General features: G+C 42.2%; 1 protein-coding gene across 6 annotated transcripts in view; it reads left to right on the top strand.

Annotated features, from left to right (window-relative positions):
- SEMA5B (semaphorin 5B) overlaps nt 1-21486 on the top strand; it is a 274422-nt gene that overhangs the window by 247162 nt on the left and 5774 nt on the right. For all 6 annotated transcript variants that reach the window (XM_075093032.1, XM_075093033.1, XM_075093034.1 and 3 more), the window contains 7 exons: nt 608-755; nt 2126-2351; nt 3023-3241; nt 5090-5260; nt 6164-6313; nt 7198-7242; nt 10428-10633. In XM_075093032.1, coding sequence (XP_074949133.1) covers nt 608-755; nt 2126-2351; nt 3023-3241; nt 5090-5260; nt 6164-6313; nt 7198-7242; nt 10428-10633 — 1165 coding nt within the window. The remainder of the gene's footprint in view (nt 1-607; nt 756-2125; nt 2352-3022; nt 3242-5089; nt 5261-6163; nt 6314-7197; nt 7243-10427; nt 10634-21486) is intronic.

Raw genomic sequence — 21486 nt, forward strand, 5'->3', positions numbered from 1 at the left:
GTTTTAAAGACTACATCTGAGTCAACTGCAGTCCTGTGTGATTCAATTTGGGAACAATATTGATTAAAAAGCTGAACAAAATTAAAGTTGCCTTTTGAAAAGGGAAGATGAAATAGCATTAATTTAAGGCCTGCTTTTAGGCGCATATAGCATCTAGTTCAGCTCCGGTTGCAAACACTAGTGTTTTTAGGATCCAAGCAGCAGTAAGGTCCGGACCATGTGAAGAGAAGATTGTCAGGTGTTTAACACATGCCATTAGTGACAGGTCACTGTTGAGTTGAATTCTTATTAGTCATCCCACTGAAAATGTTTACCATCCACTATGTCTCTTTATGAGACATGGGCTTCAGCTTATGACCTCTTTTGTGAATTCAGTGCATAAAAGTTATGAGCTTACAGCACATAAAAAACCTGATCTTGACCATTCATTCAAACTGTCTCTGAGCTCAGCCTGGTTAACCGCTCCCCTTTCTGTACAAAGGGTACAGTTCTCTGCCATGAACAGCAATATTGCTAATCTGACTTGGGTCAGCCTTCTGCTGGCTTTCTTGTCCCTCGGATGTGTTGACATGGATGTTTTTTGAGCAATGCACTTTTCCTCTTGCAGATTCTGTAATGAGAACAGTCCATGTCCATTACCGATTTTTTGGTCTTCATGGGGTCCTTGGAATAAATGTAGTGTGAATTGTGGTGGAGGGATTCATTCAAGGCAGAGGTCCTGTGAAAATGGAAATACATGTCCAGGCTGTGCTGTGGTATGTATTGTTTATTGCATAAGGGGCACCTGTTGACATCTAGCATCTAGGGACTTGGCATTTAATGCCTCTCTCCATCTTGGTTTTATCTCCCAAGCTAAAAGAAAAATATATCCTCAGATTTTGCTGGAGAGGATACTGAAATGAACCAGGAAGCAGAGTGGTGACAGATTCTCAAAGTCAATGAAGTTGGTGTGAGGGTGCACGTGTCAGCGTGTGTGTGTGTGCGCACGTGCGCACAGGTAAGGACAGACTGGTGTACAGAGGAATTCCTTTAGGCGCATGTAGGCTTAGATATCAAGTCCTTTACCTGAAAGGACTATGTATGTCTTTTGTTCTGTCCTACTGCCAAGGATGATCCTATTGAATCAAGGAGGACCTACACGCATCAGAAGAGAGTCTCACTGTCATACTTGAGTAAACAACAGGTCAAACACCTAGTTAACCCATCAGTGAAGCAATGGCTACCCATTTTCTCTCTTTATTTTTCCTTTCCTGTTCTGGCAGCTGTTTCATGCAGCTGCTTTAATTAGTTTTATGAAGAGTTTTCTTTCAGTGTAAGCAGATTTGATCTGGAACCTCCCATCTGTTCACAAGCTGTTTGGCATTTACTCTAGAATCATTATGTCCTGAAGCATTACATTTCTTTCCCTCTGCCAGAAAAGACTGGTTTATTTATTTATTTTTAAAGAAGAATGCAATGTTTGTCACTGGAATTCCTCCCACTAGCGTCAAGAATTGTAAAGACCCCAAATCACCCCATCCCCATCCAGCTAGAATGGTGTCTGTATTCAATGGATGCTCTACACCAAAGATGGCAAATAGTTGATAGCCCTTACTAGAGAGTTCAAAAAGCCAATGAAACAAAAATAGCTGTAAAAAGCTATAATCTAAACCCATCTTAAAAATAAACAATAAACTTTTCAAAGAATAAACCTTAAAACCTTACTTATATTTTGTCCTCATGGGGCTTCTCTAGGCTGACCTAAGAGCAGCATCTCAGGGTCACAGCAGAAAACTTGTTTGCTGTTATTATCTATTGCCTGAATTATTCTCCTGCCCAAAATGTACCAAACTTTTGAAATCCCACAGGACTTTGAGTTAGTAAAGAAACACAAACCTGAGGGAGACATAAAAATAGCAAGCATAGTTCACCCTTGAGGTCCACCTGAAGCTATGCACCACCGCCACCTCTATAGTAACCACATTTTGTGCTGTGCCCAGCACTGGCTTGTGTCTGTGAGGTCAAATAAAGTAGAAGGAGGTTGTTTTAAATGCGGAGGGTACCTTCTTATTTTCTGGGGTGTAAATAAATCTCTGCCAGTTAGGCTGCTGCTCTTTAATAAGAGAGTGGGTTTCCTTCTTGGCAGGAATATAAGACCTGCAACCCAGAAAGCTGCCCAGAGGTGCGCAGGAACACACCCTGGACCCCTTGGATGCCTGTCAACATCACCCAGAATGGTGCCCGCCAGGAGCAGCGCTTCCGCTACACGTGTCGTGCCCAGCTGTCCGATCCCCATGAGCTGCAGTTTGGGAGGAAGAAGACCGAGAGCCGATTCTGCCCCAATGATGGCTCAGCAGTGTGTGATACTGACTGTACGTCTTGCCAGCTCTTGGGAACCATAGGGCAAGCCTAGATTTGGTGGTGGAAGGGGGATCCTCTCAGAACAACCAGAACCTGATTGTGTCTACATAAGCCTTGGCATGTATGACTAGTACCACTGCAGAATGGCAGGGATGGAGAGAGCCCCGTGACTTAGAGGTCAACACGGTTGTGTCTGTGCTTATGGCAGCATATAGATTTGTTCTTGCTACTGTCAGGCTGCCCCAAAGATAACAGGCAAGTAGTGAGGGTGTAGAGAAGAAGAGAAGTGCCATTCTACAGAGCAGTGTGTCTTTACTCTTCTTTCTCTGTGGAGGTCCCCTTGTGCACTGCATCTGGTGTTATTCCCTTCACTACTGCTGTGATGCAAGGCAGTGTCCCAAGGGCCACTCAACTGTGGCAGTGTCTCAACTGCCACAATTTGCTGCCAGGAAAGGTCATTTATCAAGGTTATCAGTAGGCTCAGTTTGTGTGTGTACAGATTTCATTTTGTGTCTAGCTTAGCTGTAACCCTGAGGAACAAAACTCTTGCTAAGGGCTTTCAGCAGAAACTCTTCCCCGGGGCACATAGATCCTGATTTTATTCATGAGCTGAAGCCCTTTTTAAAAGTCCAACAACTGATTAATTTGTGATTAAGTGGTGTCTTGTTTATTTTCCTTGAAGCTCTTGTTGATGACCTTCTCAAGACTGGTAAGACCTCTGCGCGGATTATCAATGGGGGCTGGTCCTTCTGGGGAGCCTGGTCTTCCTGTTCCAGGGACTGTGAGTTGGGCTTTAGGATCAGGAAGAGAACATGCACAAACCCTGAACCTAAAAATGGTGGCTTGCCCTGCGTGGGGTCAGCAACGGAATACCAAGACTGCAATCCGCATCCCTGCCCAGGTAACCATGATCATCTTCCTGCATGAAACTCAGAGGTGTGGTTCTGCATCTTAATGGTAGAGCCACAAAAAAAAAAAAAAAAAAAATCAGTATTTTGAAGCTGCGTCTTTTTTTTTTTTACTTTGGGGGATTTTTCCTTAATTTTTTTTAAAGCTATTGTAATGACTCGTGTGTGATCTTTAGTGCTATCATTTATGTTTCACCTAGGGTAAGAGGGTAACATAGCCACATCCTCTAGAGGAAGTAGTACTGTGGCTTGTCTAGCAATTTTTTACTTCAGGAGGTTTGATGCTCCATCCAGTGGAGGGCATCACAGTGCTTCTGCACCTTGATGAGGAGACAGGCTTAATAAATGTGGCTTAATACTGTGTAGAGATGCTTGATGTGGTGGTTCTTCTTGTGAACACTTGTTTCTTCCCCCTCTCCTGCTTACGTATTGTTCTTGCGATGGGCATCTACTCTTGACATCAGTTACCATTTCCTGCACAGCCAGCAGGGAGTATTCTTGCCTGGTTTCCTGGTTTTCGAGTTTGTCCTCATGTTTATGTTGCACTCTTGGTCCAGAATAGTAATAATAGACCATTGACTACTGTATTCTCTCTCACTTATCCTTCTTCTTGCTCTGTAATAGCTATCTAAACTAAATTTAAGTGATCTTACACAAATTACCTTGCCTCTTTGCAGTTCTAGCAATTATCTACCTCTGGCAATATAGTTTGTGACCTACACTTGAAAATGCTATATTATAACAGTATTATTATGATTCTAAAATTCAATACAAAGATAAAATTCCAATGCAGATAGGAAAATATGATCAGAATGTGCAGCAAGAGCGTAGCAGGAGTGTCAAATATTGCATTTATGGCCTATAAAAAGAAAATAACTCTAGCACTATAAAGGCAGCTATTAGTACTATTTTGGAAGCTCTCAGTGGCTTTTCACTAATGTCTGTGCCCTTCTTCTGTGCTGTTTTCTCCCCTTGGACACTATGATGTTTTACAATCTGTTCTGAGTGCATGATTACTATTCTTCTGTGTCTCCCTCCTTCCCTGCCCCACTCAATGTGTATACACAAATCCTGGGTTTATCTTGCACTAAGTCATCAGGTTATTATCTTCTGAAATAATGGCATGTGGACATGCAAATCAGACAGTCTAATAGCCTGACGGGGAAGTGGGAATCGGGGATCTTAAGTCCCTCCCTCATTTCACTGTTAACCTGTTAGGGTGCTGTGGTCAGATAAAGCCTCTGAGTTTATGTTTCCCAAAGGTTGGAACTAGAGGACTCAGGGCCCCCACAGAAAGATGCCATATAAGCTCCACTTAGGTTGTACAGCACTTTTTTCCCCAAGTAAATCTGCTGTTGCTGTAGCTGAAGCGCCAGGAGGCAATATAATAAAAGTGACAATGCTGTTTTATAAAAAGATGAATAGAATAGAGTAGAATAGAATAGAATAGAGTAGAATAGAATAGAATAGAGTAGAATAGAATAGAATAGAGTAGAATAGAATAGAATAGAGTAGAATAGAATAGAATAGAGTAGAATAGAATAGAATAGAATATTTCAGTGACTACTCTGAAAAGTATTTTCTATTTTGGCACTTCATGATGCAGATACTTTTTGTGCATAGACTTCATTCTGCCTCTGCAGAGTGCAGCACATTCATACCCTCTATTGATATGAAGTTCTTGTTGTTAGGCCCAAATGTCCTGGGGTGCAAGAAACTGCTAGCTAGTCTGGGCAGGGTAGATCTGGAAGGTGAAATACTGGGGCTGTCCAGGTTTGTCACAGTGAAAGGAGTCACTAATAGCACCTACCCCTCTCTCCTTGCTTTTCAATGTCCTTCAGTGAAAGGCTCATGGTCTTGCTGGACTCCTTGGTCTCACTGCTCAGCAACCTGTGGAGGAGGACACTACCAGCGCACGCGGACTTGCACCAATCCAGCTCCGTCTAGCGGAGAGGATATCTGCATTGGTCTGCACACTGAGGAGGCCCTTTGCAACACACACCCATGTGAAGGTAGCCATTTCTTGTCCCTGCTCCATCTGGCTTGGGTGGTGGTGGGAGCAAGGCACATCTGCAAAATGTTTAAAAAATAAATCAGAAAAACCACCAGTTAGGCATTTTCTGTCCATTCAGTAAATGTCTACGGAGCTGGGAAAAAGGAGACATCCCGGCATTCAACTGCAATGCATCACCTTTCTCTTTACCTGTTCACTAGCCTATGCTCTGTCATTCTGGTGCCAGATAGGCAAAGTCTTGTTAACGGCTGATCCATTTAAAGTAATCGAAAAAGCAGGAGCTTTGCTCTTAAATGTGGAAGCTTACAAGACAAACAAAAGGAGTCAAGAAGCATCAATCTCTACAGTTGCTGAAGGGACAATCCTTCCTTTTTCTTACAGAGACGGGCAGATGAGCATGTGCTACAACTCAGAGGACAGGGTTTAGATCTGTGCTGGTTTTGAACCCCCTTTGTGTATTTCTGATCCAGCGCAGGCTGACTCCTGCCCTTAGGAACATCAGCAAAACTCTCTGACAGCTATAACTAGCGCTGGTTGCTTGGGGTATCCCTGAGAGGCCACCTCAAAACTGGTGCAACATTGCTCATCCAGCTCCTCGTACATCTTTGACCAAAGAGCTGATGTAGGAGCTTTTAAGACAACTCTCTGCTGTGCAGTACTCCACCAAGGGTTGGTTCTGTCTGTGCTAAGAAAACCACAATCTGGCAAGTAGGGTATGATTCCTGCATTGCTATTTGTGTTGAGAAAATTAAATCCACTAAAGGCCCCTGGATTCAATGTGTGAGAGAGGCCCAGGCCAGGACCTAGACATCTTTCAGCATGGGAGAAGTTTGGTATCTACAAGGGATCCTTTTACTTCTTTCTGACATTGCCTGTGTGTTTTCCTTATCTTGGGTTTCAGGTGGCTGGTCGGAGTGGTCAGAGTGGAGCCTATGTAATGAAGAGGGCGTCCAGTACCGCAGCCGTTATTGTGAGGTACACAGCCCAGACTCTTCTCAGTGCGTCGGAAACAGCACACAGTACCAAGATTGCCTGTATAACGAGATTCCTGGTATGTACGGTGTCATGGAGGAGGGAGAGGGTGGGCCAATTCAGGAGAGCAGCTTATGACCTGACTGTCAAGCTAGCCTGAGATTTTCTCTACTATAAATTGGGTTTGGATGCTTCTAGGAAAACAAGGAAACAAACAAACATCTTATAAATCCCCTTGTGGCAGGCACAGGGTAAATGGTGTTCCTTTAAGGCAGCTTGGTTTTTCTTTAAAACAGAATTACCTAGATCTGTAGGAAATAACTAGTATTGCTTCACTGGAATTGAAGCTTTTAACATTGCATAGTTCTTCTCAGGCTGGGTTATAAAAATTATCTCCTCAATATGGATATGGGCAACAAAAGGTCCTTGAGTTCAGGTATCAAAAGAAGCATCCCAAAAGAGCAAAGAAATAAGGTGAGGCAGATGGAGAAAATTGGGGTGTGAAGTGGGGTCTAGTGGAGGACACTGAGGGACAGATGGTCATCAACATCTTCCACCCTGTTGTTGTGGAAATTGAGTCTCTCAGGCAAATATTTGCTATGGGTCTAGACTGAATAACCCCTTTCCACATGTTTTCTGGATTACAGCGCCCTGACTTAAAAATCTGATATCTCTAGGCAATGGTACTCTTCTTTTTCATGGTTTTCTCAGCGATCTTCTTTCCCCTAAATCAAAGAAGCTAAACAGTGATCAGGTAACAGTACTGGAATTGTCAGGTCTTTGGAGAGGTTTTGTCGCATGTGTTTCACACTCTGAGTTTATAATTCAATTTAGAGAGACTCTCAGCTTGCTGCAGAACACGTGAGCAACTTCTCGTGTCTGGAGCACAGGGGGTTTAATTACTGAAAGAAGTGAAGTGATGGTAAACTGACAACTTTCTCCAATCTTCTTCTCTTTGTTTAGTGATCCTGCCAGCCTCCAGCATTGATGAGAACACGAACTGTGGAGGTAGGGTACCACTAACTATATATCTTATTTTTATCTTAACCTGGCTTCTTTTCTCCCTGTGCAGTATCAACCAAACCATTAATCTATACAGCTCACATCCCACTGATAGCCTTAATTCCACTGGAGTCTTGCTGTCTGAGTCAGACTGGAGGAATGTACCGCATGTCCACTTGTCAGTTCCAAGATTTTTATTTATTTAGGGGTTTGGGTTGGTCACTGAGGGTCATTAATTACCAGGGAGCACATTGCCTGTACCCACAAGGTAAATGGTTCGGGAGAAAGGAAGGGATTTTCCTCATTCCACCACTGTAAGCCTCCAGCTGTTTGGAGGCAGGTGTTCTTAAATAACCTATAAAGATTTCAGTGAACAGGGTCTCTTATACACATCATTTGCTGATATAGGATGAGATTAGAGTTTATACTTATCCTCCAAGCACTTCCTTTCATTCAAGTCCTCACTTCTCACAGAAGCTGTGTCTCCTTTCTGCATGTGACTTGGAAAGATCCAGTCATTAGTGTCACTTTTCCACTGCCCTAGGAGCCTCTATGATAAAAATGCAGACTGAAGAAAATGGCAGGTTCCTTCGACATTTTAAAATGCTAGTTTCACATTAATGACCATGTCAATTCCTGCTAGCGTAACATCCCTGCTTTCCTGAAATCTAGATGGTCTGCAGGCTGCCAAAATTTCTTCTCCCTGTGGAGATCATGGCGAAAAAAGGCATGCCACCTTTGGCACAGACATGTGGCCTCTCAGTTTGTGACTGTGGGGCAATGAATGGAATTAAGATTTCAGCACCTGCAATGTAACAGTTGGCTTTCTGCGTCACAACTTCTCCCTCAGAGGGTGCTTCAGTTCCAGGACTCCTTGCTATGGCTTGCACTCTGCTGTCATGCGCTGTATACACATTTCCTTCTTTTACCGCATCATTGTATTCGCTGTTGCCATCTACATTTTACCAGAACAAATATTATTACCTAGTGCTCTACAATATTTGGCAAAGAAGCCAATCAATAGAAATTCTGTTGATGCGTCTCAGAAAGAAAAATCTATATTTTCAGAGTGATGAATCAGAAAGCTTCCCCCCCTGGGGACTCACATGCTGCAAACAAATAATTTGTTTTTCCCTAAGATGCAGCTAAAAGTCACCTGAAAAATTCAGATGGGTCTTTCAAAAGTGAGAGAGAAATGTAAGAACGCTTTATGTTTTAGAAAGGATTTCCCACTGCGGTGAATTCTTAAATGTAACAGTGAAATGAAAAATTCACTGCCATATAAGCAAAGCTGGACAGGAGGAGAATGCGATGGAGTGTCGTGTGGCTTCACTGAGCACGGCTGCATATTCTGTGTTTTAGCTCTCAGGAGTGACATAAAGCAGGCGGAGGTTTTAGAAAGGAAATGTCTTTTTGGGAAAGTCTTGTAACATTTAGTAGGAAATTATCTTTCTGCTGTTTTTTTGGACCGTCGTCCAAAACACAACAGAAAGTGGTAATCTTGCAATAGAATTTTATAGTGTGGTTTAAAAAATAAACGTAGCTCATCAGTCTAATATATTCTGTATGTTCCTTCCAGTAATTATGATTGAAGTGCATTACTTTGCTGTAGAACTCTATTGGTTTTGTTCTTTTTAAACTCAGGAGGATATTTTTTAACTAAAGATTAGAGGAGAGCAGTAGACTAATGGGCAGAATTCTCTGTTTGAAAAGCATATCAGTTAAAATGTAAGATGGCACCAAAAAAATGCACAGCGTGATCAGACTATGAATGAACCTCATTTAAAGCCACTCTCTGAGTAGTCCATTCCATTTCTCTGCACACAGTCCAGTCAACACAGCAGCCTGTCCAAATGAATTGGCTTTTTAAGTATTATGGGAATTTTACCACTGCGGTCTTCACTGAGCCCATGTGGCTGTCCCTTGGGACAGCTGCCCATGGAGAAGCAGTTAGGGTTTCCCCCCAGGCACTAGGGCTCCTGCTACTCCTCTTTGAAAGATGATAGAGCAAAGGCAGAGGAAAGGCAGTAGCATTTGGAGTCATCAATACTAACCCTTTTTCTGTAGACCCGCCCTGCACATAGCAAAAGACAACAAGGTCATAAAGTTTTGCCACCCAAGATTGCTTCTGGTTGCTTCATTAACTTGGTGGCTGTAAAGGTCACTACTGTTTGTTCTGTTGTCAGGGGCGATCTGTTGATGGTTGGTTTTACCATAGGGTTTGAGACTCTCTGAGGTGAGGGAGGAATGAGGAGTACTATTTGACTTTGTCTTCCCCCCACCAGCCAGAGTTGTGAGTTAAGCACCTCCCAGTGCGTGGGACACACAACTACAGCTCCTTCCAGAGGTCAGCGCTGTGCTTGGAGGGTGCTGCTGCAATACCTTGTGGAGAGATCTCTGTAGGAGGCTTTTATAGTCCAAGAGCTTTTCTTTTTGAAATATTTGCACTGTAGCTACCCTGCCGGCACCTGCCTGCAATTGACTTCCTATCTTTGCAGTTTGTGGAGAAAGCCAACACAGAAGTGTTTTTCAAGCAGTTCTCCCCTTTCCTTTTTCCACCTTATCTTTCCCATTCCCCTGAGGACCCCTGTTTCACTGATAGCGATACAAATACACCTCAGAGGTAGCGCAGATATGGCCAAGGCAATGCCACCCTGTAAATAAGCAAGAGTGCTGAGCACACTTGCATTACACGGGGGAGGAATGTATATCTCCCCCCACCCCACACACAGTCCTATAGGCATTTAGGGCAGCCAACAAAAAGGGCTTTCCTCTTCCTTCCTTCCCCTTCAGAGAAACACTGAGCATTTTTAATTCCCGTATTTCCATGACACGCGCATGCTTTGGAATCCATTAATGTGCAGTGTTTGTATGGCTCATTTCTTTAGCTGTCAGCTTAACATAATGTTTAGTTTCAATATCAATAGAGGGGAGAGAGGAGAGACAGGGAGGGAGCTTTGAGAAAACAATGCATGAACCTGTTAAACTGCACAAGCCAGAGCTGCACTGGGGAGGCCGATTTGCAGGGAGATTATGTCAGTTTATGTTAGAACGTAAGGCTCTGGCTTCAACAGCTTATTAATGTTGATCCCGAGATGTCATAGCTCTGATTTGCACCTGTGGTCTTGTCAGGAGAGGGGAAAAAAAGCGCTGTTCTTTAAAAATAGCATCTCTTGTAATTTCCCTTGCAGGTTTTAGTCTCATCCATCTGATTGCCACTGGGGTCTCCTGTTTCTTCGGCTCTAGCCTCTTAACGTTTGTGATTTACGTGTACTGTCAGCGCTGTCAGAGGCAGTCCCAGGAGTCGACTGTTATCCACCCAACCACTCCCAACCATCTCCATTACAAGGGCAACACAACCCCCAAGAACGAGAAGTACACCCCTATGGAGTTCAAGGTAGGGTACTTGATGAGAAATACCACAAACAGCCTGATACTACCTGCACAAATTCTGTGTTTATGTCATGGTTGGAATTGGGTAGGTTTGTGTTTCTGTGCCCAGATGTTGGCGTTACATGTGGGGTTGAAGGGGCATTTAGCCATACTGTCACAAAGGGGTTAAAAAGTCCCATTACTGCAATGGGATTTTGTTCTGTTTCACAGTCCTGATGAATGCCACTTTGGCAAGTATACACCAAGATACTCCAGCCCATTCTAACAATTGCATGCAGACAAATTATCCTCTCAGAAACCAGTAAGAGCTCAGTTCAGTGCGTTGTTAGTGCATGGTAAGAGGAAACGGAGGGGAGGAAGAATAAAAATAGAGACTTCATTAGACAAATAGCTGGGAAAATACTTATTGCTAGGATGAGATTCTAGAAATGCTTTGGGAACTGCCAAATTGGAGAGACTGAGAAAGCAGAGAGGGTTCTGCCCTCTCCATCAGTACTGGACAGAACTTACCCCAGGCAGCCATGCAGAATTCAGTGATAGCAGCAGAATTGGGAGTTGAAGCCTTAGGAGAAGATGAGTGTTGAAGTGGCATATTCTGTTGGCATGTCTGCTCATTAAAGAGAACATCACCTGTTATCTGAGCAGATAAGACTAAGGATGCAAGAGACAATATACCGAGACAGTAGCGCATCGTCGTATTTGATCATCAGTCTCCAGGTGAAGTGTGGGATCAGAGAAGTGAGCAGTGGGATGGGTGAAGGTGCTTCATGTCACCGTGGAAGGAAAAGCCTGCCTAAGGAGAAGCATTATTTGGGACATGAACACAAAACAAAAGGAAACCCTGAAGCTGCTTCCTTCTTCATGTAGCTATGTGCTGTTGACATTTTGATTCTGTTTCTGCTGATCTGGCTCAGCTTCTAACTGAGACCCAACAATAAGATCAACGGTGGGACTGTTGCCTTAGTCCAGATTCCATGGGTGTTGGGCACTGTTTCTGCGTAGGGTTTTTATAATACTGGGCACAGGACAATTCCTGATACATGGCCATGATTTGCAATGTGAATACGCATCAGAACTAAAAGCTTGCATCAAGTCATTCGAAAAGAGTCAATGTTATTTTGGTGTCTTAAAGGAAAACAGTTTGAGCTGGAAAATAACAGACCAGTTTGGCAATAAGCATGTGCTGGATTCCTTGTGTTGGGCACTGCGATCCCTCAGAGGATCCCGCTGCCTATAAATGCGGTCTCAAAAAAACATTTCCTAGCAGCATAAGGCTACAGTTGCATACAGTTCAATAAGGGTGCAGCATCATAATGCGAGCCAGCATGGATCTGTGGAAAGTAAATCATGTCAAGCAAATTGGATTCCTTTTTTAAATTAAATAAATATTGATCTAGATAGGAGGGAAGCAGCAGATATATTGGGATTTTCAGAGGCTTTTAAAAAATTTTCACAGGATGTATTATTCGGCACACTTTGCATATACAGGTTAGGTATTAAATTATTAAGACAGGTAAAGAACGGGGACCTGATCCTGGAAGCTTCAAACTGCGAGAGTAAAGCTTTCAGTTATGTGAGCAGTTGTGGCAAAGTCAATAGGAAGACCCAGATGAGAAAATCTTACAGGAATAAAGAGGTGAGCAAACATGTCGCCTTCTTTCTTACATAGTAAGCAATGAAGAAAAGAGACAAATTTATTTTTGTGGCCAAAAGCAGGTGGTTACAGGGTTGGCTTTGTGTTAGCATTTTCTTTATGATTTATATTGTGCTGTCATGTTATCAGATGATGCTAAAATAGGAAGAATGGTTAAAATTTAGAAGGATGAAGTTCACAGAACGATCTTGATCAATTGGGTAAATAGATTATGAAATGCAGTATGTCTGTGCTGAATGGTGCAGTGGAGTAGAAGTAATAACAAAGGCAAGCAAAGTTTAAAATAGCAGCAGATTAGTTAATGTAGTATCAGGAGGGAGTTGACCTCTTTGATAGATCCATCTCTGAATACTTGATCTAGTGTGTAGTAACAGTGAGCAGCTGTTAGAGTCTTCTTTCAAGGGACATAAAGAGCCTAGGCATTAGATCAAGTTTTGAAAAGTCTAGTTTATTTAAAGGAAAGCATTAGCTAACTGGGACTGTCTGAGTTAGGCTGGGGGAAGAAGGGACTTGGACATGAAGAGAGATAGACCAGATGGGGCTTATTTATAGCATGTTAGGAAGTGAAAGAGTTCAAGTGCATAAATCAGCAGTCATTGGACAGACCAAAACTAAATGTTTAGGAGCAAGGGGCTACTTGCTGAGAACAACTCTAAAAGTCATACACTTTCAGAGTGGTGAATGAGGCAAAGAGATTTACAGAAAGGGTAAAATCTGTTTATCAACTGAAGCCCATTTTCCCTATTCCTGTTGAATATTTCCTTATGTTCATCTTCTCTGTTGGCCCTTTGTTCTTAAACTCTTGCTTGAAAATGTCTCGCTTAATACTTCAAATTTGTCACTCCTCAGTGGTCCCTTGAAGAATATAATGTTAGTGCAATAAGAGGAAGGCTCTGTGTGCTCTGTGCTGTGTAATTACTTACAGAACTTGTGATTAGCCAGCTTTATATTTAGGAATAACTGGCAGATTTTTCTAAGGGTCAGGAGGGAGTTTTTCATGCCTTCAAGGAACATGTGTGGTTTTATTGTGATGCTACACAATTAACATTCAAATAATGGAGCAGCTAAAATTCACCTTCTGGAAAATGAGGGTTGGACTGAGCTTGGATATGGGCCCATCTGAATTTAAAATGTGTATGTACAAAAGAAAGCGAAAACACCTGAAATTCCAGATTCTAAACCCAAGTAAGTTTCTATTCAGCAGATACCAAGAAAAACGCCCCCAACGTTTTTTAGGTAATGAAAGCAAAAGAATCATTGTAGGTTTGTGTGTGTGCGAAAGAGTTAATGAATCCATGATTAAGGAAATACATGGTGTGTAGACTACTTTTCAGTAACAGAAAGTGATAAGACACGGTGGCATGATGGTAGCAGAAAGCTGAGCATACGCACAAGTCTATTATTTTCCATTCTTTGATAATAATAAGCCTTCTACAACCATCTTTACTTTGTTTTCATCTTGAAATATCTCTGCTCTCCAACCAGCAGGTGAACACAGTAGAAAGTTTGGCAGTGTTACATTCAAATGTACAGCATTGAATGCAAACTCATAAATCAAGGTGAATTTTATATGAAGGCAGATCTTAATGAAGGAAGTGCTAGCTGATTTAAGCCTTGTTGGACGTTTCAGCACAGCAATGCAGTAATGCAGATCAGATGTAAATATCATACATAATGGTGACCTATTGATCATTTAGCTGATGCTAACTTGCCTAGGCAGTGTTTTGCAGAAGAGTGTTTTATTTTTGCTGGCTTCTTTTTCCTTCCTGTTTTGCTTTCTCAAGAATGCTGTGAGGTTTATTATTAGCTATTATTATTAGCTATTTTAGCCATCATGTCTTAAAAGATTTCATGCATATGCATTTACCAGCAGCATGTTGATTTTGATTTGTTATTCACAGATCGTAGGGGAGAGACCTTTTGGGTCACCTAATAAGCAGTTCATGTTTCATTAATTGGTTAAAGTTCGTACAGCACTCTGACAATATTGAAGACTGTGCAGAACAAGAGCATAATGAAATAAAAATTATCTGCTCTTCACATTTTGGCATGATGGCTTACAGAACCACCTACAACCTTCCCAGTACTGCCACGCCGATTAGTTAATAACTGGCTATCAAAGCAGAGAGGAGTTCCTCCTTTTTAACAATTTGCTTTAGCTACTCAGTGACTTACTTATGTGAGTTACTTATTAGAGTCGTGCTGATGGAAAACCAGATGATCCTGCAGTAGAAGCAGGAGGATGTAGGGTCAAGGCTGAGCCCTTGTGAATTAGGAGCTCTTGGAACAGCCACACATGGAGAAAGGGTTTGGACTGAACTTCTTCCTATTGCTAAATCCTCTGCCAATAAAGAGAGCCAACATTTTATTCTACATGGGATTTGGACAGGCAAAGGTGCCTGCATGTTGGTCCAAATCCAAAATCCAATGGCCTTTGGATCAGACCAGATGGGATTAGTGAGAAATGTATGTTTGCAGGATGGTTATGACGATTCTGCAGATTTTCTTCTCGACTGTGCTGGACAGTCCTTCCTCTGTCCTTCCTTCCTTGAACACAGCTTTAGTCATGAGTCATGCTGTCAAACTCTTTCTGTACCAATGTCTCAAATAAGCTGAGGAAGCACCTGAGCATTTCATCTGCTCTGGCGCATCACCACTGCTCTCACAGAGGCTAAGGGCCAAACACTGAAGTTGTGCTCAAGCGAAAGTCATTTATGTCAATGAGTGCACTTAGTGTGCAGGAAGATGAGGTGGGAACTGAGCGAGATTGCAGGATATGGCAAAGAAGAGGGAAACTAAATATCTGATGTATCACCTGATACTTGAAGTTTCTAGGAGGACATCAGAACTAACACATTACCTTCAGTAGGACTGTGAGTCTTGCACTTGCCCAGAGTTATATAGCAAATATAAATAGAGCTACCAGGAAAATGGGGGGAATATTCAGTAGATCACTTGGGACACTGTATAAATTAAAAGCTACGATGAATATTTTTTAATAAAGTGAGAACAATGCTGATGAGAATCAAATAATAGTGCAGAGCAGACCTCCCCTGCGAAGGACTCTGGACACTGTGATCCACACTTCATTACTAATCCTGAATAATTCATGACAATAAAGTACCAATGTGGAGAGTTATGAAACAGAAACCAATTCTGTCTTTGGAAGAAGAATCAATCTGAATAAAACAATAGGCTGAGTGTTTGGTGTGGCTTTCAACATTGCAAAAAGAAATAAAGCTCAGGGTATAGGCAAGTGGATCCCTGTGTGGATTTTAAATGGCTTCCTCCTCTTGGTGATGGTCGTTTTCGTTGCTGCTGAAAATCACACCTTTTTTTATAGCAGGGAGACAGCCAGTGGTTCAAGTTTGAATGAGCTTTAACTACTGTCAGGTGCCCTAGAGGAATGTTTGTCTAAGTCAGCCTTGGTCTCAGAGGATGTTTGTTTCTCTCTGCCGTGGAAAACTTTGGGCTTCAGTCTCCTATTGCTTAATTTGATATGTTGCTATCTCAACTAAAATTGGCTAAACCATTTCTTTGTAGTGATCACAGCACATACACTGATAGCACTGCACTATAAGCTTTTTTCTTTTCCCAGTGACCCTTTCACTGTGCATCATTCAAGTGCCAGGAAGTGGCTGTAAAGTTCAGACATAAGCCAGCAGTTGATGATACCCAGCATTGCCAATAAGTTATCAACAGAATCCCTTAAGTATTTGCCTTAGATGCATGGCATTTTAGAGAGAGATTTAGCTGGTGTAATCAGCTGAAAAAAATAAATACACACACACACATATATATATATATATAAAAAAAAGTAAATCAGATTGAAACATAAATTTCATTCCCAGTGAATTTCATGTTTAACAAAGACTATTTCCTCTGAACAAAGTGGCATTTAAGAACATTAAGTGCTTGAATGGTGGAGTACATATTTTTAGTACTTACCATGAGTATAGTATTATTTGAAAAAGAATAGTAGAGGCAGGGGGTTGTATTGGCAAAGGAGCATTGTGCCCTTTCTTGTATGATCCTGCAGTTGCAAATATCACTTCAGGGGACTCTCAATTTACATAATGCCTGCTAGGAAGGGAAAGCAAGAGAGCTTACTGATGGGGAAAAAAGGATTAAGTGGTGCGTCTCAGTCAAAATCTATTAGTGTCTTTTCTCCCCTTTATATCGTTGGGTCGAGTCAAATTGAGCAGTCAAGCATGCCTGGAGGTGTGGCTGTCCTAGGATGATTGTGCCTGTAGAGTGATGTGCATCTCTTGGAAGTGTCCTCACCCCATGGCAGCAGTGGCTCAGCGGGTTGCTGTGTGCAAGTCACAGATATCTCCATCTCATAGATACATTATTTAAGAGTGGGGGAAACTGCCAATTCAGATCTGAATGTTTCCTTGCTCCTGCTCCCTCTGGGATGCTAAGCAGCTGCTCACAATGGTCCCCCAATGGGAACTGCTCCCCACTCCATCCACTTTTCATACAAACCCTTCATTACTTCGCAGGGCTGTTGCTGCTCACCGTGGGGTGGGAATCCACATTGTTCCTTCTCCCCCACCATTTCAAGAGAGTCCATATATGGGGATGAATTTTTGTTTTCCCCTTTAAGCCATATTGAGAAGTTTTAAGTGACGCCGGGGGTAGGTGCTTTGTGTTTATCATGGTTTCCTCTATTGACTCAGCCTTCTCTCCTTCTCCTTGTATGACCAGGCACATCTCTACACCTAGGTCAGGGATGTGGTCCATGCTCTGCCTTCTTACAGGCTAGGCTAGTCATCATAGATGCTCGCACTGTTGTTTCTTTGGGGTTGTATTACTGCAGCTGTGATAATCTGTGGATGCAAGCAAGACAGGTTTGTAGGCAGACAAGTTTTGTTTTGTTTTGCTTTTAATTAGATCAATGGAGTATAGTTGGAAAAAGCTGGCAGGTTTTTGAACATGTGAGCTGCTATTTCAGACCTGAAGACAGACAGGTGCATTCGAAAGTTTATCTGATTTTTTCCAACTACACTAATTGATCTAATAATTGATATTACCTTTTTCTTGCAAGTTTTGCCTTTCCTAATTTCTCTGAAGTTGACATGTACCTGCCCCCACCCATCCACCTGTGCCGGAAGGAGGAGAATTGAATGAAGAACTCTAGGAATGGGAATAACAAAATTGCACTGCACTGACTGCTGTGTATTTGCATGACTTCCCTCTACTGGTGAGAACAGGAATATTTCAAATGTACCCTAGCCTCACCTGCTAAAACTTAATGGTTCTCCCTTGGCCCATGTGCTTGAAGTGGTTCTTACCTCCTTGCACCTCGAAGCTCTGGCTGACAGTGTTACGTGCATTAGCTGAACTGGGAAATCCTCTGTGCCGCCAAGATATGCAGGAGGAATTAACGATGTGTTTGCAGAAATGTTTAAAGGGAGCCATGGAAGAAGCAGGGAGCTAAAGTAAAGGGAGAGGATAATGTTAGACAAACAATAAATACCAGAAAACATATAACCTTTGTGGTACACTTGGAGGAGAGCTGCCTCACTATTCATCTGGAATAGCTCCACTAGCGAAAAAATGGATTTTTAGTAGAATTATAAAGGAATCTCTCTGCATACACCCAAAATAAAGATAGCTGTGTCAGTATTCAGAACTAGAGCTCGATGTCCAGAACGTGTCTGGCAGCTCTGAGAGAGGACGACCAAAATACCTAAGCTGTTTTTTTCCTGAACCACGACCAACCTGTCCTAAAGAGCAATTGAGACCTCAGAGCTGCTCAGGATGTGCTGGCTGCTGCCACCACACACGCTGCACAGGCTGCAGCAACACTACATCTGTTGCCACCTTTCCCTGGTGCACCATTTATATATGTGCAATAGGTTTGGTGTAGGGAAAGCAGGAGTAACTCTGCCTGCATTCCCCTATAGCTAGGGGAATCCTCATTAAGTCAGCTCTAACATTGTCCTGACATTTGGCACAAAGCATGTGAATAAAGGAAAGAACTGAAAAACTGCGGATGAAGGAATCTAGATGGACTGTATTGGAGAGTCTGTGAGAACCAGCTAATGAACAACTCCAATTACCTTTATAAATATTGTAGATCTTGGGCAAGCCCCAGTGCCATGAAATGCAAAGGTAATACAAAAGCGTTTGTAAGAAAGCAGGTCAATTTCCTCCCAGATAATTGAGTCACTGTTAAGCTACTGAAGTCCAAGGCACTAAAGGCACACAAGCAGCTCCGGTAAATCTGTGTGCCAGTTCTATTTGGGGATAAGAGAAACTATCTGTAACCATACAGACCCACAATCGACAGAGTACACCTGGACCATACCCATTCAGCTAAGCATATCAATGGGGTGTTAAATCCTGCTTGGTCTTTAAAGTCTGGCATAGTCAGAGCCATACTAGAGGGTGAAATCAGGAGAAACAAATGGGATTGACTCGACTGTGCTTTCAGTTACAATGATGGAAGCTCATTGAAACAAATCTGTGTCAGTGTTAATATGCAGGCAAATCTGAATTAATATTTGAGAGGCAACATGTCACATACCCTGATGAAATGAAAGGTAGCTGGGCTGAACTGACAGCTCAGCTGGGACCTAATGCTGAGCAGGAGGAAATCAAACATGATCACTTTTTGCACAGAGTTGCAGCATTAGAGGATGAAGGGAAAGCATGAGACTGAGCTGCATAAGGGCAGATTCTTAGCTGGTTAAAAGTCTAGCTGCACTGGTCCATGCACCTAAAGAAAAGAGGATGATACTGGTGTCTTAAATAATCTTGTGATGTACAAGTAGAAATTGGCTTGGACAGGAATGCTGCTGCAGACATTGAAACCTGGCTAATGGATGGTGAACATCAGGCCATCGTAAATGGAAACATACGGGGCTATGGGGAGGAGTTGTGTGGGGGACTCCAAACAGTAATGCAAGGTTTGGCTTTATTTAATACTTCATTAATGAGCTTGGAGAGGGTGCAGTCAGTGTGTTAATTAAACTAACAGAAGATATTAAACTGGGAGGTGTGTCAAAAACCAGGCATTGCTATAGAAATAATGGAAAATGACCTGGGGAGATTATAAATATAGAGAGGAAATAACAAGGTGAGATGCAACTTGGGGAGAAAGCAAAGCAATCTTGAGGAAAATAATCAAAAAGCAGCTATTTAAGGGGTGGGAGATACTTGGAAAGCAATAAGACTCTGAGAGACTGAACGGAGTTAGCAGATGGCAAATTAGGCTGGTTTTTACCTTTATTTCTATATTTACTACTTTTTTTTTTTTTTTTTTTTTTTTTGCACCACTGCAGTTTTACCTTTGCAATGCTCAGTCTAAATGTAGTGCTGTGGGCTGGCACTGGACTGCATGACTTGCGTTGGTAATCACCAGAATAAGCAGCTCTGGGGCCATCTGAAAACTCCGGGCTGCTTGTTCCAGTGTAACTGCAAAGAGGCAGTGAGAACTGCCTTCCCCGGACAGACCTACAGCCAGTCACTGCAGCCTTACTAGTTGCCATCAGTGGAAGCCCAGTCTAGTCCAGTTGCTCTAGATGATAATCTGCACCCAATGCAGATTACTAAACTTAGTTTTAGAAGGCAGTGATTATACCTCTGGTGAGTTAGCCTGAGTACTAGAGTATGCATGAGGGCAGGTGCTATAGCTCAACTCATGAGCCCCTGTAGTAACGCTATAGCGTGTGTGAGGGACCCAGGAGGGGCTTACACTGAAGCATAGCAGTGCAGCAAGGAGACAGTTTACACCTTCCCACACAGCTGAGATCATGTCTGCTATATCCTGTGCACCAGCTATATTGGGAAGCAGCTTCGGGCAGCCCTGAATTCCTCTTTTGTGTCTGGACGCCACGTCATGGATTTTGCCACCACCAAATTACTGGCAAGCCAAGGATAAATAGCAAGCTTTAGGCTAGACACCTGCACTTGCCAGTGGGAAGATTTCCGCCAACTCCTCAGACTTCAGTTTCCAGTTCAGAAAAAGACTTAAACCTGGATTTAGCTCTAAGCAGGGACTCACTTCAGTTTGCCTTACTATTACGTAGAGTTTGTTTTGTCATCTTACTCATCTGCTTAAAGTCATAGATGTGCCAAAACATCTTTCTGACAATGGTCCTTTATGTTGCCAACCCTGAAGGTTTTGATAAATTTAAAATGGCAGTAGTATAACCTCACTCCCTCCTAAGTATGTTAAAATAGCTATTTTCAAACAGCTATAGAAAACTGTAGCTATTAGTTTCCTTATAATTGAACGTTACTTCCATCGTCAACCCAAGCACATCTACAGATGCTGCCATCATTTGGGGGTTAATTTATTTACCAATAACAGTGAACAAAGAATTTCCAGTCTGAAAATATGGTAAGCTTCCATCCAAAAAGAACATGCAATCATAAGTTTAGTGAGTTTAGTGTCCCAGTGGGATTTTTTTTTTTAATCTCTTTTTGAGAGGAAAAAACCTTCTTGTAAAGACAATAGGTTGTTCATCTGTACATCGACACTTTGCTGTAAATCCTGCAAACAGCCTTACTGAATTCATCAGAAAGAACTCAATACATAAACGTTGGCCACTGCTGCCTTTGACTTCAGTGTAGGCAGAGCTCAAGAGATTTTATAAAAGCATCAGGTGAGATACTTTGTTTAGTGTAAGACACTAAGCAAATTTTTAAGCTAGGAAAGAAGAATCATTAAAGACTCAGAAATCACTCTTAGCTTGCAGTAAATACACAGGTCTCATGAGGTCTTTCTGGCAACTTTCCATCTTTCCAGGGTCATTGGTAATGCATAGCTCGAGAGGCACAGCAGTGTTGTGGCATCCGGTGGATCAGAAGAAAGGGAGCATGTGGGTGGGCCAGACGACATTTATTTTCCTGGTGTCAATTATTACCAAAAGAAGTTATTTTAGTTGTACGGTTTATTTTGTTGAAATGTAATTATTGTGCTAATTACTTCCAAATTTACTGGTTAATTATAATTCTGAGATCTTCGCCTTGGTACTTCCAGAGATGTACAAGCTGTGGGAAATGTTTCATAATATTAATATATTTCCACAACCCAAAGTCATTTGGCTAGTGTTCCTAGAACACAGAAAGTAACATCCTTTAACAAAAATGCATGGCTAGCTCCATAAAACAGCTGATCTGCATCGAAAAGGCATTTTCCTCAATCTGATTTCACTGCAAGAAACAAATAACTGAAAAGGAGCACAAAA

This window comes from Phalacrocorax aristotelis, chromosome 5 (genome assembly GCF_949628215.1).
Source record: "Phalacrocorax aristotelis chromosome 5, bGulAri2.1, whole genome shotgun sequence".
In the NCBI taxonomy this organism is placed as follows: Eukaryota; Metazoa; Chordata; class Aves; order Suliformes; family Phalacrocoracidae; genus Phalacrocorax; species Phalacrocorax aristotelis.